This window comes from Brachionichthys hirsutus, chromosome 15 (genome assembly GCF_040956055.1).
Source record: "Brachionichthys hirsutus isolate HB-005 chromosome 15, CSIRO-AGI_Bhir_v1, whole genome shotgun sequence".
NCBI classification, from domain to species: Eukaryota; Metazoa; Chordata; class Actinopteri; order Lophiiformes; family Brachionichthyidae; genus Brachionichthys; species Brachionichthys hirsutus.
In genome coordinates, this window is record NC_090911.1 from 13,004,074 (window position 1) to 13,020,816 (window position 16,743).

At 53.0% G+C, this 16,743-nt stretch overlaps 2 protein-coding genes across 2 annotated transcripts; both read left to right on the forward strand.

Annotated features, from left to right (window-relative positions):
• Positions 1 to 456: 456 nt before the first annotated feature.
• On the forward strand, positions 457 to 7,818 carry LOC137905112 (metabotropic glycine receptor-like). Its single transcript, XM_068749342.1, has 10 exons — positions 457 to 717; positions 802 to 870; positions 1,894 to 2,003; positions 2,111 to 2,349; positions 3,692 to 3,830; positions 3,946 to 4,051; positions 4,595 to 4,741; positions 5,634 to 5,868; positions 6,153 to 6,706; positions 6,790 to 7,818. Exons 1-10 carry the CDS (start codon positions 457 to 459, stop codon positions 7,816 to 7,818), a joined length of 2,889 nt encoding a protein of 962 aa, XP_068605443.1.
• A 3,403-nt stretch (positions 7,819 to 11,221) lies between these two features.
• LOC137904520 (annexin A13-like) lies at positions 11,222 to 16,737 on the forward strand. The gene is made up of 11 exons (XM_068748710.1): positions 11,222 to 11,310; positions 13,311 to 13,386; positions 13,922 to 14,016; positions 14,106 to 14,276; positions 14,478 to 14,511; positions 14,588 to 14,667; positions 15,060 to 15,128; positions 15,277 to 15,378; positions 15,452 to 15,527; positions 15,600 to 15,712; positions 15,907 to 16,737. The coding sequence occupies exons 1-11, from the start codon at positions 11,296 to 11,298 to the stop codon at positions 16,024 to 16,026; spliced, it is 951 nt and encodes a 316-aa protein (XP_068604811.1). The 5' UTR covers positions 11,222 to 11,295; the 3' UTR covers positions 16,027 to 16,737.
• Positions 16,738 to 16,743: the final 6 nt, after the last annotated feature.

The following is a 16,743-nucleotide window of genomic DNA, read 5'->3' on the forward strand; positions in this document are numbered from 1 at the left end:
CTCACAAAGTGGAAGTGAAGCGTTTGATGTTGGAACCATACCTGCTCACCCCAGGTAGGGTTCCAACATCAAACAGCTGCTTTCCCTGGCGCCGCCCACGCTGCGTGTCAGTGGATCCACGCACTCCTCCTCCTCCTCCTCCTCCTCCTCCTCCTCCTCTTCCTCCTCCTCCTCCTCATGCGCCGCCGCTGGACTGAACCAGGGTCAGAGCTAACTCGCCGTGGTAACGTTGGCCCAGATGTGATGAACCACATGGTGACATCAGAACAGTTCTGATCGGAGTGGCGTCCTCCTCCTCCTCCTCGTCCTCCTCCTCGTCCTCCTCTCCCTCCTCCTCGTCCTCCTCTTCCTCCTCCTCCTCCTCCTCCAAAGCGATGACCGAGCCTTTGATAATTAGCCTACGCGTGACAGCCGAGTCCGTTCCGGGCGCTCAGCCCTGGCTTCTGGTTGGTTGAAATGAACAGCTTGTTGTTGTCTGAGTGGAAACTGAACACTCTGTCCTCAGGTCAGGACCCGGGTCTCGACAGAGACCAGGTCTCTGAGGCGTCCACTAAGTGCCTGCCGTGCCGCGCCGGCTGTCCCTACTGCCGGGATGACACGCCGTGTCTGGTCCAGGAGGACGGGGCTTTGCGGCTCGCCGTGGCCTCCGTCCAGGGTCTCTGCATGGTTCTGGACCTGGTCTGCATGGTGGTGGTCTACCGCTTCAGGAGGAACAAGGTGAGGGGACACGGCTGGGTCCGGGGTTAGGGTTAGTGAACCGGCTGACCTTTAACCCGCCGTGCTCCGTGTCTCTGCTGACAGGGCGTCCGGACGTCCGGCCTGGTCCTGCTGGAAGCCATCTTGTTTGGGGCGCTGCTGCTCTACTTCCCAGTAAGTTCTCATTCACGACTTCATGAGAAAGGAGGCGGCTCTCGTCGTAGATGATGACGTGTTGATCACCTCCAGGAGGAGGAGCAGCAGGAGGAGGAGGAGCAGCAGGAGCAGGTTCTGGACCCTTTAGATTGTGTTGCAGCAGCGACTGAAGCCAGCGGTCCCTCTAGACCTGGACCTCCAGCTGGACGGCGGGTTCTTGTGGGCCCGTTTGGGCGGCTGCAGTGGAGCCGGATCCCTCCTCTAGGTGGGGAGCAGGGAGGCCTGGTGGCTGGATGCCTGTGTCCCCCCCCCCCCCCCCCCCCGGAGGAGCTGCATGCATCTTTTAAAGCTCCATCAAGTTCTAGCACAACCTGTTCTAAAAATACACCTGCTGATTAATTGATGGAGGCGGCACCGCGAGGCCCCGCCTCTGCGTCCCCCGAGGTGTCCGTCCGCCTGTGGGGGGGTTCTCAGTGACGTGTCCTCTGACCCTGTCTTTGTGGGGGGGTTATTGCTGCAGGTTGGCTCAGGAGCCAGCTGGGATGATTAACCCTTTAAAGGTTAATCGGTCTAATCTATAGATTTACGCATTCACGGGAAGCACAGACTCATGTCGGATTTGAACCGGCGTCCTTCTTGCTGCGAGGCGACGGCGCTACCCACTGCACCACCGGGGGCCACCGGGCCCTCGCAGAGAGCCGTGGGGTCGATGTTCGGTGGAAAGCAGTGGGAGGGATCCACCGCTGGTGGCGGTGGCTGATGAAATGATGGTTGATCAGGCAGTGACGCGGGGGGGCATCAATAAGAGCAACGTGCCGTCGTGGTCTTCCTGGCTCGACTAGAGCTTCACCCCCATTGGTCAGGTGAGCTGTGAGGCGTTCAGGGACTGTAGTAAAGCAGAACCTGCCATCTCAGCACGAACAGGTGCAAACACACCTGAGGCATCACGCCCTGCCCCCCCAGCCAGGACGGGTTCTGTTCTGGACACTCTCCTGCAGTGGGGGGTGTGGCTAACGCTGCTGTGCCCCCCCCCCCCCCCAGGTGATGATCCTGTACTTCCGTCCCAGCGTGTTTCGCTGCATCCTCCTGAGGTGGGTCCGCCTCCTGGGCTTCGCCATCATGTACGGCGCCGTGGTCCTCAAGCTGTACAGGTACGGACCGACCCCCCAGGTGGGTGGATGAGATGAGCCATTAGAGAACCCGCGTCATCAGGAGCTCCTCCTCTCCGTGATGTCACCTCCCGTCCCCTCCCCCTCAGGGTGCTGAAGGTGTTCCTGTCCCGGACGGCCCAGAGGACGCCTTACATGACCAGCTGGCACGTCCTGCGGCTGCTGGCGACGCTCCTTCTGGTGGTGCTGTGGTTCCTGGTGGCCTGGACCTCTGCCGTGTGCCAGAACCCTGGGCTGAGCCGGGCCTTGATCGGGGCGGGACTCACATCGGGGGGGCTGCAGTTCAGCTTGTGTCTGCTGGACCGGTGGGACTACATGATGTCTTTGGGTAGGAGCTTTAGAACCTTACGGCCCGGCCTGTTCCCCGTACACTTCAGTATAAGGAGCTTTAGAACCTTACGGCCCGGCCTGTTCCCCCTACACTTCAGTATAAGGAGCTTTAGAACCTTACGGCCCGGCCTGTTCCCCGTACACTTCAGTATAAGGAGCTTTAGAACCTTACGGCCCGGCCTGTTCCCCGTACACTTCAGTATAAGGAGCTTTAGAACCTTACGGCCCGGCCTGTTCCCCGTACACTTCAGTATAAGGAGCTTTAGAACCTTACGGCCCGGCCTGTTCCCCCTACACTTCAGTATAAGGAGCTTTAGAACCTTACGGCCCGGCCTGTTCCCCGTACACTTCAGTATAAGGAGCTTTAGAACCTTACGGCCCGGCCTGTTCCCCTACACTTCAGTATAAGGAGCTTTAGAACCTTACGGCCCGGCCTGTTCCCCGTACACTTCAGTATAAGGAGCTTTAGAACCTTACGGCCCGGCCTGTTCCCCTACACTTCAGTATAAGGAGCTTTAGAACCTTACGGCCCGGCCTGTTCCCCGTACACTTCAGTATAAGGAGCTTTAGAACCTTACGGCCCGGCCTGTTCCCCGTACACTTCAGTATAAGGAGCTTTAGAACCTTACGGCCCGGCCTGTTCCCCTACACTTCAGTATAAGGAGCTTTAGAACCTTACGGCCCGGCCTGTTCCCCGTACACTTCAGTATAAGGAGCTTTAGAACCTTACGGCCCGGCCTGTTCCCCCTACACTTCAGTATAAGGAGCTTTAGAACCTTACGGCCCGGCCTGTTCCCCTACACTTCAGTATAAGGAGCTTTAGAACCTTACGGCCCGGCCTGTTCCCCGTACACTTCAGTATAAGGAGCTTTAGAACCTTACGGCCCGGCCTGTTCCCCCTACACTTCAGTATAAGGAGCTTTAGAACCTTACGGCCCGGCCTGTTCCCCCTACACTTCAGTATAAGGAGCTTTAGAACCTTACGGCCCGGCCTGTTCCCCGTACACTTCAGTATAAGGAGCTTTAGAACCTTACGGCCCGGCCTGGACTTCCTGGGGAGGCTGGTGATTAACTTTAGTTTAACAAGTGCACTTTGAAAAGTGGCCCGGTTCTGCTGGAAGTCCAACATGAAAACTAAAATGGACTCGGCGTTGAATATTCTGCCATTTCCTAACCAGGTTCCAGGTGGAACATCACATGACCATAAACAGGAAGTAGATCATCTGATCTGTGGCAGGAAATATTCGGAAGGAACTTGGTTTGTCTCAAGTTTTCCGTCTCCTGAAGTCTTCGTCTGGAGGCGGAGCCGTTTCATCGTCCTCCTCTTCCTTCCTTCCCAGCTGAGTTCCTGTTCCTGCTGTGGGGCGTGTACCTCTGCTACGCCGTCCGGACCGTGCCCTCCGCCTTCCACGAGCCGCGCTACATGGCGGGGGCTGTTTACAACGAGCTCCTTATCTCAGCCATCTTCCACGTGATCAGGTGGGCGAGGACCAGGAGGAGGGACATCACGTCCATCGTGGTCGTTCTCCCAACGTCTGATCCGAAGCCTCGGGACTTCTGATGACCCGCCCCTTCCTGTGGTCTCTGTCTGCAGGTTCTCTCTGGTGCCGGGGCTCCACCCTGATTGGATGCTCATGTTGTTCTTTGCTCACACTCACCTGACGGTGACAGTGACTGTGGGCCTGCTGCTGGTTCCCAAGGTAACGCCTGGTCAGGTATCGCTTCACTGGTAGCCGGTCCCAGACCGTTCTCACGGTTACGCCGGTGGATCCGCTACGGGGGCTCCGAACGTAAACGTGTCGTTTATCAAACGCCGGGTCGGATGAGCAGGACTCGAATGATTCCGAGGTGGAGGACCTGACCCGTTGGATATTTTTAACTTCATCATAAATCTGAACTAATGATTTCAAGCCCGGTTTTAGTTTCACGGTCCAGAACACATTGCTGCGAGTTCCTGGACTTCAGTGGACGTCGGGTTCTTGTGAGGCGCGCGACTCCTTCGTCTTCGTCGAGCGCCTCACAATCAAGTTATTTGAGTAACTCTAAGATAAAGAAGCACGATGGGAGGATGCTGACCCGACACAGAACGGGATCCATGTTTGGTCTGTCTTCATCTAGAACAGGAAGTGAAGCGGGTCCTCTGGCACACCCTGAGAAGAGCAGCTCCCCGTCGGTTCATCCGTCCTGTCACGCTCTGATGCTCCCGGCTGATTGGTTGCAACCTCGCTCTTCTTTTGTCGTAGTTCCTGTCCAAAGGGACGCAGGCCAGGGACGACATGGCCCCCGAGGCCTACGAGGAGGAGCTGGATATGGGGCGATCCGGCTCCTACCTCAACAGCAGCATCGCATCGGCGTGGAGCGAGCACAGCCTGGACCCCGAGGACATACGGGTAAACCTGGACCTTCTCTCCGCTGCACTGTGAGGTCAGGGCGCACGTGGCTCCTCCCACTTTACGAGTTAGAGGTCTGACCTTGGATAATATTCCATTTGAAACCACTAACTGGGAAAATCTTCCTTACTTGTGCAACCTGAATGCACCGTTAGGATCCTGTCCGAGACAGGGTTAGGGTAGAATAGAATAGAATAGAATAGAATAGAATAGAATAGAATAGAATAGAATAGAATAGAATAGAATAGAAAGCCTTTATTGTCTTTGCATAGTGGATATACAAAGAGATTAGGATAAGAGGAATGCTTGCCACCGCCCGTAACTACCCATGACTGCCCGTAACTACCCATGACTGCCCGTAATTCCCCTTAACTACCCGTAACTACCCATGACTGCCCGTAACTACCCGTAACTACCCGTAACTACCCATGACTGCCCGTAACTACCCGTAACTACCCGTAACTACCCATGACTGCCCGTAACTACCCGTAACTACCCGTAACTACCCATGACTGCCCGTAACTACCCATGACTGCCCGTAACTACCCGTAACTACCCATGACTGCCCGTAACTACCCATGACTGCCCGTAACTACCCATGACTGCCCGTAACTACCCGTAACTACCCGTAACTACCCATGACTGCCCGTAACTACCCGTAACTACCCGTAACTACCCATGACTGCCCGTAACTACCCGTAACTACCCATGACTGCCCGTAACTACCCGTAACTATCCATGACTGCCCGTAACTACCCATGACTGCCCGTAACTACCCGTAACTACCCATGACTGCCCGTAACTACCTGTAACTACCCATGACTGCCTATAACTACACCAGTAAGATGCTATTCCAGTGTAAACCTGCTAGGAAATCTGCCTCCTGTCTCAGGAGGAGCTGAAGAAGCTCTACGCCCAGTTGGAGATCTACAAAAGGAAGAAGATGCTGGCCAACAACCCCCACCTTCAAAAGAAGCGCACCTCCAAGAAAGGCCTGGGCCGCTCCCTGATGAAGAGGATCACGGAGATTCCAGAGACCATGCACATCCACCGCCAGGGCAGTCGAGAGGACGGCAGCGAACACGGCAGCACCCTGAGGAGAACCCCGGTGGAACCCATTCACCATGGTAAGGTCTCTCCTGGTCTCACCTGGTCCCACCTGGTCCCACCTGGTCAGGACAATGAAGAAGCGCTGCACTTATTAATGAACCGGTTACATACAGAACACATCCCAAAAACGGCAGCATCAGGAGTGGATACCCAGACGTGTATTAGCAGCAGTAAGACGAGTACAGACGAGGGGAGCCAAGACTTTATGGTGATCTGTCCAACGGCGGGGGAGAGATTTTAGTCTGCATGAAAGCAGACGGACATGTTTAATTATCAGTAAGAACGTTCCTACTTTCCTCAGGAAAACCTCGCGATGACTCTCCGAAGAATAAGGTCATGGGCTTGAAGAAGTCCCTCAGCTTCGACCATGTCGGTGGCCCGGATGAGGAAACTGGAAGCCGGGCGGGCTTGACTGGAGGAGACAAGATGACTCCCGTTGGGGGTGTCGGGAGCAGCGGGGAAGGATCTCGTCTGGGTTCCCTGAAACGTACTAAGAAAGGGCTGGATCCAGCCGTGACCCCTGGGAGACTGGAACCGGCTGAGTCCACTGAGTCGGTTCCGCTCTTCTGGAAATCAGCCAGCGCTCACAACTTGACACCTGAGAAGAAGCCCGTCCACCTGCGAACGTCCATCATACAGAAGTCTCTGAGTGTCATTGCCAGTGCCAAGGAGAAGCTGCCGGGTCTGGCCAACAAGACGCAAAGTGTGGAGGACACGAGTAAGAAAGGTCTGAAGGGACAGGAGAGGATGCTGTCGGAGGTGGATGAGACACCAGAACATGTCTCCAAGATGATCGTCAGCCAGTCGGTGGAGTACTCCAAGACGCCGATGAAGATGGGCATCATGAAGCAGCAGGTACTTCTGTCATTGCCATAGCAACTCCAAATTAATCTGTGACGACTGACCGGTCCCAAATGTGCCTTGCGTGTTTTTAAAAGGTGAGTGGAAGTCAACCGTCCATTTGCTCAGAGGCCGGGAGGAACCTCTATGATCTGTCTGAGGTTTGTCCCTGGGAGTTGGAAGAACCACAAACTCCCTCCGAAGCAAAGACCCAGAAGCACGTGTCCATAGCTCCGGGGGAGACCAGCGCCGGTCGGCGAGGCAGCCGGTCCCACCAGAAGCAGAAAGCAGGACAGTCTCCGTCCAACCGACGTCGCTCCAAAGACAAAGCGGGAGAAAGGGAGGACGCCAGGGAAGCACGGAGACCTCGAGCACCCAGGTCGCCGCTTCCTCTTAGACCAGACGTCTGTCCCTGGGAGTTTGAAGAGCAGCCCATGCTGGGACAGGATTCTGGTTCCATCTCCCCAGACAGGCCCAGGCGCAAGAAAAGCGTCACACCCACTGATGGCAAACCCAAGGGTCTCCACTCGGACCACTCCAGATCCACAGGGAGCCTTCTGCAGCCCCCGTCACTGATGGTGGAGATCTGCCCATGGGACTACACCGGCCCACCGTCGCCCGAGCAACAGAAGACCAGCAACATTCCGGCTGCCAATAAGAGGAAACGGAAAGGCTCCGGCTCAGCCAACCACAAAGGGAGGGAGAAGAGCAGGGAGAGGCGGGGCTCCTGCAGTAAGTCGTCATCTGAGAGGAGACGCGTTAGCCAGTCGTCGGACTGCAGCGGCCCGGTGTCAGAGCGCCGGAGGAGCTCCACCAGAGACCGGGACTTAGTGGAGAGCAGAAGGGCGGCGTTGTCCAGGGAGACGGATCCGTCTGACGGCAGCATGGTTCAGACTAGAGACGCCCCGGAGAAGGAGAAGGAGAAGGAGAAGGAGGAGAAGGAGAAGGAGAAGGAGACGGAGACGGAGAAGGAGAAGGAGAAGGAGAAGGAGAAGAAGGAGAAGGAGAAGGAGACGGAGACGGAGAAGGAGAAGGAGAGCCGTTTGAGTCCTCGTCACACACCTGTGGTCACGGCCGACGTTTGTCCCTGGGACTTTCCAGAACCGGGCAGCGGGTGCAGGTGTTGAAGGTAGACGAAGCACGACCAGAGGATCCAGACGTCTCCGTCTTCCACGCACTGAATGCAACCAGGTCACTTTATCGGGTTCTGATTCTGCACTCGTCTCACTTCTACGTGTCTCACTTTGTCCTCCATCACAGCCGGTCCATCCAGGTGAGGATGGACCAAACGCCCCCCCTCCCTGACTGATGAGACCAGGAAGGACTAAAGTGTTCATGGGCTCCGATTGGCTGGGACGTGTGATTGATCTGTTTGATCACTGAAGTATCCTGTGAAGGTTCTCAGTATTCCTTTGATTTACTGCATGAAAACCGATCGAGCTTCCGATCGCTAAACGATTATTGGTGTGCTGAGATACGACCGCTGTGGTGTGTGGTCCGACTGAAATGTTCTGGAGGCCCTTCTGCTGATGTTTATGGACTGTTTACTCCAGACTTCAAAGAGCAAGCCCCGCCCGATGAGGCGGGCCACGTCTGACTCACTGCACGTATTCAAATCTGTGCACGTTTTGATTGCTCAATCCGGCACTGAGCGGTCTCCACCAGCCACAGACGCGTTAGCCGTTTGGCTAGCGATGCGCTAACGGGCACTGAGCGGTCTCCACCAGCCACAGACGCGTTAGCCGTTTGGCTAGCGATGCGCTAACGGGCACTGAGCGGTCTCCACCAGCCACAGACGCGTTAGCCGTTTGGCTAGCGATGCGCTAACGGGCACTGAGCGGTCTCCACCAGCCACAGACGCGTTAGCCGTTTGGCTAGCGATGCGCTAACGGGCACGGAGCGGTCACCACCAGCCACAGACGCGTTAGCCGTTTGGCTAGCGATGCGCTAACGGGCACGGAGCGCGTCTCCTTCTCAGGTCGTCTCGTGTTTTAGGAACTTCCAGCTTCTTACACCTGAAAACAAAGATGTCAGATTGAGTTGTTTATCAAGCATTTCTTTAGAACGCCGTTCTTTCTAGAAACCAGCCTGATGAAGACACGCCTCCCTCCAGGACCTCTGGGATCTACCTGTCCTACGCGTCCGTCCAGGACGTCCACACGGGAGACATTCATGTTGTTGCATGGACACCTGTTCTCAGCTCTGCATTAAATCTTTGGATGAAAGCTCACCCTGCTTCCACTGATCATTCTGCCTGACATCAAAGCACACCTGTGCTGTGATGTCATCAAACAGTAGCGTGGTGATGGAAGCGTTTCTCACCTGAACATAAATCTGTTTCCTATCAGCGCTGAAAACACGAGCACATTTTAAAAAGATGCGTTTCAAAGTATTAAAATGTTGTCATCATAAATGTGGTGAAGATTTTTAAACCAATAATTGTTTCGTGTCTTTGAATATTCAAACACCTGATATTTTTCTGATGGATTTGTAATCGAGTAAATTCAGACACTAATTTCCTGGACAATTTACCTTCACAGGTGTCTGATGTTCTAGCGGTCTGCGCAACACTGCCACCTCTTGGTGAGTTCAGGTGATTCCGTGACGTCACCTTACTGATTTATACTGCAATATTCTTGACTTAATGATTTTCAGTCGTCAATGAGAAACTAACCAATAATAATATAAGCAGCAACAATAAAGTAACTCCTGGATAAAAAGTATTATTTTTCTGCTCTTCAGACTATTTTGTATATTTTGCTGATTTTTATTCCTTCACGATAATTACTGTATTTAATACCCTTTATTTTACTTTAAAGTATTTGTATAAAGGGTGATTTTGTTACTTTAGCTGGAGTAAAATATCTGGAAATGGAAACAGCTGTACCGAATTAAACTAGTAAATGCAAATAGTGTGACATTTAAACATTCATCGATACTTGAAGTGTGTATCTGGAGTGTGTATCTAGTGTGTATCCACTAGTAGATACACACTAGATACACACTTCAGATACACACTATCGTGTGTACAGGTGTCCATACATCTAGTGTGTATCTGAAGTGTGTATCTAGAGTGTGTATCTGGAGTGTGTATCTGCAGTGTGTATCTGCAGTGTGTATCTAGTGTGTATCTGGAGTGTGTATCTGCAGTGTGTATCTGCAGTGTGTATCTAGTGTGTATCTGGAGTGTGTATCTGCAGTGTGTATCTAGTGTGTATCTGCAGTGTGTATCTAGTGTGTATCTGGAGTGTGTATCTGCAGTGTGTATCTGCAGTGTGTATCTAGTGTGTATCTGGAGTGTGTATCTAGTGTGTATCTGCAGTGTGTATCTTGTGTGTATCTGCAGTGTGTATCTAGTGTGTATCTGGAGTGTGTATCTGGAGTGTGTATCTGCAGTGTGTATCTGCAGTGTGTATCTAGTGTGTATCTGGAGTGTGTATCTGGAGTGTGTATCTGGAGTGTGTATCTGCAGTGTGTATCTGGAGTGTGTATCTAGTGTGTATCTGCAGTGTGTATCTGCAGTGTGTATCTAGTGTGTATCTGGAGTGTGTATCTAGTGTGTATCTGCAGTGTGTATCTGCAGTGTGTATCTAGTGTGTATCTGGAGTGTGTATCTGCAGTGTGTATCTGCAGTGTGTATCTAGTGTGTATCTGCAGTGTGTATCTGCAGTGTGTATCTAGTGTGTATCTGGAGTGTGTATCTAGTGTGTATCTGCAGTGTGTATCTGCAGTGTGTATCTAGTGTGTATCTGGAGTGTGTATCTAGTGTGTATCTGCAGTGTGTATCTGCAGTGTGTATCTAGTGTGTATCTGGAGTGTGTATCTAGTGTGTATCTGGAGTGTGTATCTGGAGTGTGTATCTAGTGTGTATCTGCAGTGTGTATCTAGTGTGTATCTGCAGTGTGTATCTAGTGTGTATCTGGAGTGTGTATCTGCAGTGTGTATCTGCAGTGTGTATCTAGTGTGTATCTGGAGTGTGTATCTGCAGTGTGTATCTGCAGTGTGTATCTGCAGTGTGTATCTAGTGTGTATCTGGAGTGTGTATCTGCAGTGTGTATCTGCAGTGTGTATCTAGTGTGTATCTGGAGTGTGTATCTGCAGTGTGTATCTGCAGTGTGTATCTAGTGTGTATCTGGAGTGTGTATCTGCAGTGTGTATCTGCAGTGTGTATCTGCAGTGTGTATCTAGTGTGTATCTGGAGTGTGTATCTGGAGTGTGTATCTGCAGTGTGTATCTGGAGTGTGTATCTGCAGTGTGTATCTGGAGTGTGTATCTGCAGTGTGTATCTTCCGTTCTTAATCTAAAGGAGGTCACGTGAACGGTGTAAAGTAGTTGAGTAGATGTACTTCGTTACATCCATCATCGTCTCCTGACATCCGGAGCCAGTGCCTACTCGTCTAACAACTAGTTACTGATGATCTGGTACTAGTTACTGGCGCTCCGCCAGGGCGCGTCACAGGCGGCAGTGACGTCAGCGCTGCAGCACCGGACAGGGAGCGTCGCTGCAGGACCGGCAGACCGGACTCATCACACCGGAGCTCGGAGCAGCTTCATCAGCTTCAACTTCATCCTCACCTGCTCAATCCACCGAGCCGCCAGGCATCATGGGTAACGTTCAGGTGAGACGCTTTAACGGGTGCTGCGCGGGAACGCGCGTATTTCTGCGCGTCATTATTTTTGCGTACTTTATTCCAATGCGGTTTATTTTTCTGGCGCGTCTCCTGCGTCTACGGTTGGATTAGCTCGGGTTAAACCAACCGGTGGCTGCAACCAACCTGCGACCAACCAGAGCAGACAGAGAAGTTGCGCAGTCAAGTTGGATGAAGGGGTGCGTCCTGCGCCGCGCCGGGGGGGGGGGGACTGATCAATAAGGCCGCATTGTTTTAAAACGAGGGTGGGGGAGGAGAACGCCCCGCCCCCGTGACTCAGCAAACGCACCGGGCTGCACCCTTTTCCTGCGGGACACGCTGGGACGCAAATCAAACGCACTTGTACTTGTACTGTAACATTCTATGTAATAAATATCTTCATCATCTGATCCTTTCTGAGCTTCATCAGCGAGGTCTGTCTCGGATCGGGTCCCTCTAGACCACCGACCCGAACGACCCGGTACATGTTAGATGACCTTTATTATAATACATGTCGTTAATAATACCGTATCATGTATTTATACTCAGTGGGAAACCTGGGGCTGTTTGGATGAACACAAAACGCATATCCTGGCAGTAATGGTAGAAAGACACGCCCCAAGCCCAGCGGAGTCGGTGCCGAGTCGGTGCCGAGTCGGTGAAAGTGAACCCAAATGAAAGATGGCTTTCGCTGCATTCGGAGATGATTTGATCTCCTGCCTTTGGGGGGGTGGAGATGATTTGATCTTCTGCCTTTGGGGGGGTGGAGATGATTTGATCTTCTGCCTTTGGGGGGGTGGAGGTGATTTGTTCTCCTGCCTTTGGGGGGGTGGAGATGATTTGATCTCCTGCCTTTGGGGGGGTGGAGATGATTTGATCTCCTGCCTTTGGGGGGGTGGAGATGATTTGATCTCCTGCCTTTGGGGGGGTGGAGGTGATTTGATCTTCTGCCTTTGGGGGGGGTGGAGATGATTTGTTCTCCTGCCTTTGGGGGGGTGGAGATGATTTGATCTCCTGCCTTTGGGGGGGTGGAGATGATTTGATCTCCTGCCTTTGGGGGGGTGGAGATGATTTGATCTCCTGCCTTTGGGGGGGGTGGAGATGATTTGATCTCCTGCCTTTGGGGGGGTGGAGGTGATTTGATCTTCTGCCTTTGGGGGGGGTGGAGATGATTTGATCTCCTGCCTTTGGGGGGGTGGAGGTGATTTGATCTTCTGCCTTTGGGGGGGTGGAGATGATTTGATCTTCTGCCTTTGGGGGGGTGGAGATGATTTGTTCTCCTGCCTTTGGGGGGGGTGGAGATGATTTGTTCTCCTGCCTTTGGGGGGGTGGAGGTGATTTGATCTTCTGCCTTTGGGGGGGTGGAGGTGATTTGATCTCCTGCCTTTGGGGGGGTGGAGATGATTCGTGCTTCTGCCTTTGGGGGGGTGGAGGTGATTTGATCTTCTGCCTTTGGGGGGGTGGAGATGATTTGATCTTCTGCCTTTGGGGGGGTGGAGATGATTTGATCTCCTGCCTTTGGGGGGGTGGAGATGATTTGATCTTCTGCCTTTGGGGGGTGGAGGTGATTTGATCTCCTGCCTTTGGGGGGGTGGAGGTGATTTGTTCTCCTGCCTTTGGGGGGGGTGGAGGTGATTTGATCTTCTGCCTTTGGGGGGTGGAGGTGATTTGATCTCCTGCCTTTGGGGGGGTGGAGATGATTTGATCTCCTGCCTTTGGGGGGGTGGAGGTGATTTGATCTTCTGCCTTTGGGGGGGTGGAGGTGATTTGATCTCCTGCCTTTGGGGGGGTGGAGATGATTTGATCTCCTGCCTTTGGGGGGGTGGAGGTGATTTGATCTCCTGCCTTTGGGGGGGTGGAGGTGATTTGATCTCCTGCCTTTGGGGGGGTGGAGGTGATTTGATCTCCTGCCTTTGGGGGGGTAGAGGTGATTTGATCTTCTGCCTTTGGGGGGGTGGAGGTGATTTGATCTCCTGCCTTTGCTTCTCCAGCCCACCATCGTCCCCGATGAGGACTTTGACTCCACAGCGGACATCAAGGCCATCCGGGCAGCCTGTAAAGGTCTGGGTGAGTTCTGAAGAGGGGCTTTGTGGCTGCTGGTGGGTTCTATGGGTTCTAGGTTCTCTCGTATTATCGTGCTGACCTGTGATAAGCACCATGTCACATGTTCCACACCCACATCCGAATGAAACGGGCGCAGCCAATCAGAGGCAGGCATTACATAAACCAATCAATGGTTTCCAGAACCACAACAGCCTCAAGCCGCTTTCACACTAGGCTGTTTGGTCCGCTTTAAAGGGACCAGAGTTCGTTTCCTCAGATGGGCCGCTTCGATTGGGCAGGTGTGAAAGCTCATCCGAACTCTGGCGCAGATCAAACAAGCGAACTCTGGTCCACCTGAAAACGTGGGTCTCGGTTCACTTGCAAGGGAACCCTGGTTCAGTTCGTATCGGTGTGAAAGCTCGCCGGACCAAACCCAGGACCAGATGTACGTAGTACCGCTACGCAGTGCAGCTCGGGTTCAGCCCGTTAGTGTCCCGGGTCAGGACGCCCCGCCTCCGGCTGCAGGGCGATGATGTCACTGTGCTGCTGCTTCCTCCAGGCACAGATGAAGAGGCCATCATTCAGATCCTGGCCAATCGCTCTGCAGCTCAGCGCGTGGAGGTCAAACAGGCCTACTTCGAAAAGTACGATGACGTGAGTCGCCGCCGGCCGTCCCTCCGCACACACACACACACACACACGCACACACACACACACCTCTGAGGACGTCCTCTGTCCTCCAGGAGTTAGAGGAGGTCCTGAAGAAGGAGCTGACCGGCAGCTTCGAGAACGCCATCATCGCCATGCTGGACCCTCCTCGCATCTACTTTGCCAAGGAGCTGAGGAAGTCCATGAAGGGGGCGGGGACGGACGAGGCGGTCCTGGTGGAGATCCTGTGCACTGCCAGCAATGAGGTCTGTCGATGCAACCAATCAGGATGCAGCCTGTTGAGTCTAAGGCGGGCCCAATGTGATGACTCTGTTGCTCCCTTTAGTGTTTCCACAGTAACAGATGATGATGTTATGAAATGATTTAAAGCTGCCGAGTCCACAGTTTGTCCCTGGGAGACACCTGGAGACGGAGTGTCAACACCTTGTCTTTTTGTCTCCTGATAGGACATCTTGAGCTACAAGGAGGCTTATGCCCAGGGTGAGTTTACTCGTGAAACTGTGGTGAGTTCTGTTGCCATGGCGCCGGTGGAGCTTCTGTTGTCTTTGTCTCACAGTGCATGAGCAAGACTTGGAGGTGGACATTGAGGACGACACCAGCGGAGATGTGAGGAACCTGCTGATTTCCCTGCTGCAGGTAAGAAAGAAACACCTTTCGGCTTTAGATGGAGGTCTGGACTCCGGATCCGGCCGTGACTGGCAGGACTGTCCCCCAAGCTGGGATCTGTCCACTGACCAAGTGTCCAGCATCCCTGGGCGTCCAGCAAGTCTTCCAGCGCTGCTGCCCCTCGCCTTTCCTTCAACACAAAGAAAGGACGTTGTGACTCATGTCCTCCGGCGTTGTGCCTCATGTCCTCCGGCGTTGTGACTCATGTCCTCCGGTGCCGGACGTCCAGAGAACCCTTCGTGTCCAACCTGAATGCCACAGTGCTACATTTCTTTGATCTTTCCTACACTCTCTAAACCTCCTCCTGTCCTCTCCTCCTCTTCTAGCCTCCTTAACTCTTCTTCATCTGTCGTTCCCTGCAGGCGAGCAGAGAGGACGGCTATGAGGTGGACGAAGGCTTGGCTGAAATGGACGCCACGTCTTTGTTTGAGGTGCGGTCTCTGAACTCGTGATGAGGAACGTGTTTTTGTTTGTCCTTTGTTTCCGGCTGCTAACAGCCTTTATCCTCGTCTCTGAAACAAACACGTAAATGTTGTTTCCTCCGGAACGGCATCCTGATCCCTGTTCTGTTGCCTTCAGGCGGGAGAAGGCCGGTTTGGTACAGACGAGTCGACCTTCACCCACATCCTGACCCACAGGAACTACCTGCAGCTCCAGGCCACCTTCAAGGCCTACGAGTCGGTGAGGAACCCGCCGGTCCAACGCGTCCGCCCGCGGCCTCCGTAGGTTCTGATGTGAGCTTCTCCTCCTGCAGCTTTCCGGAGACGACATTCTGGACACCATCGACTCTGAGGCGGCGGGAACGCTGAAGGACTGCTACGTGACGCTGGGTGGGTGTCCCTCCATCGCTCGACACACACGTGAGCTCCTGTAGTCACACCTGCTGCGCCTGTGTCTCACAGTCAGGTGTGCAAAGAACCCGCAGCTGTATTTCGCCCGACGCCTTAATGCCGCCATGAAGGGGGCGGGCACCGATGAAGACACGCTCATCCGCATCATCGTAGGCCGCTCTGAGGCAAGTCTGTCGGCCTGCAGGCTGTTAGCTGTATTACAAATGTAAACGTAAAACTGACCCACAAATCCTGTATCTCCTTTGCTAAGAGGGGGCGGGGCTACCTTTGTAACTTAAGAACCTGAGCTGCAGTCAGGAATCGATCCAGATTCTGTAGGTGTGTCCATCTTCATCCAGTCTCCTGCTGGTCCCTTCAGATCGACCTGGAGACGGTGAAGGACATGTACCTGGAGAAATATGACGTCACTCTGAAAGACGCTCTGGACGCCGACTGTGGCGGAGACTTCAAACGCCTCCTCATGGAGATCCTGCACTGAGACGCTGTCCCTTCCTCCCGTCTCCTCCCGTCTCCTCCCTCTCACCTCCTCTTTGCAGCATGGACCAAAACTCAACTCATTATTGTGTGGTTCAGTGTTTCGTAGTAAAACTTATACTCGCAGACTTTAAACAAGAAAAGTGCTAAAATACTCAAAAATCTGTTTTGTCCGGAGAAAAAACCGAGGTGCTTTAAATATTTGTTACCGTAGCGTCATGCTAATGCCTTACTCAGATCAGTAGTAGTGACATCACGGAGGAGAACACATCATGAAACAGAAGGAAAAACGACTTGACTACTTTTCTTGCGCATCTTAAACACGCGACTCGTTTGAATCCTTAAAGTTGCCTTTCTTCGTTCAACACTGAAGTGCCGAATTCTTAAGTTTGTTCTCAGATATTTAAATACACCAGAAATCAGATATTCTCACCCTGGGATCAAAAGTACACAGTCCTGGCTTTGTAGTCGTATCCCTAATCGCTGTTTGGGATTTTTAACCTTTAATCGTTATAGTTGCTGTTTTACTTTTGTCACTCAGCCATTACATTTATTTTTACTGAATATTTGTAGTCCTACATCATATTATCATTAACTCAGTAAAATACATCCTACTGAAGTACAAGGACTAATAATGGAATCACTGCCTGTATCCATGTATGAACAATTGTATTTATGATCACTATATTATACTATACTAATGTATTGTCATCTACTGGTA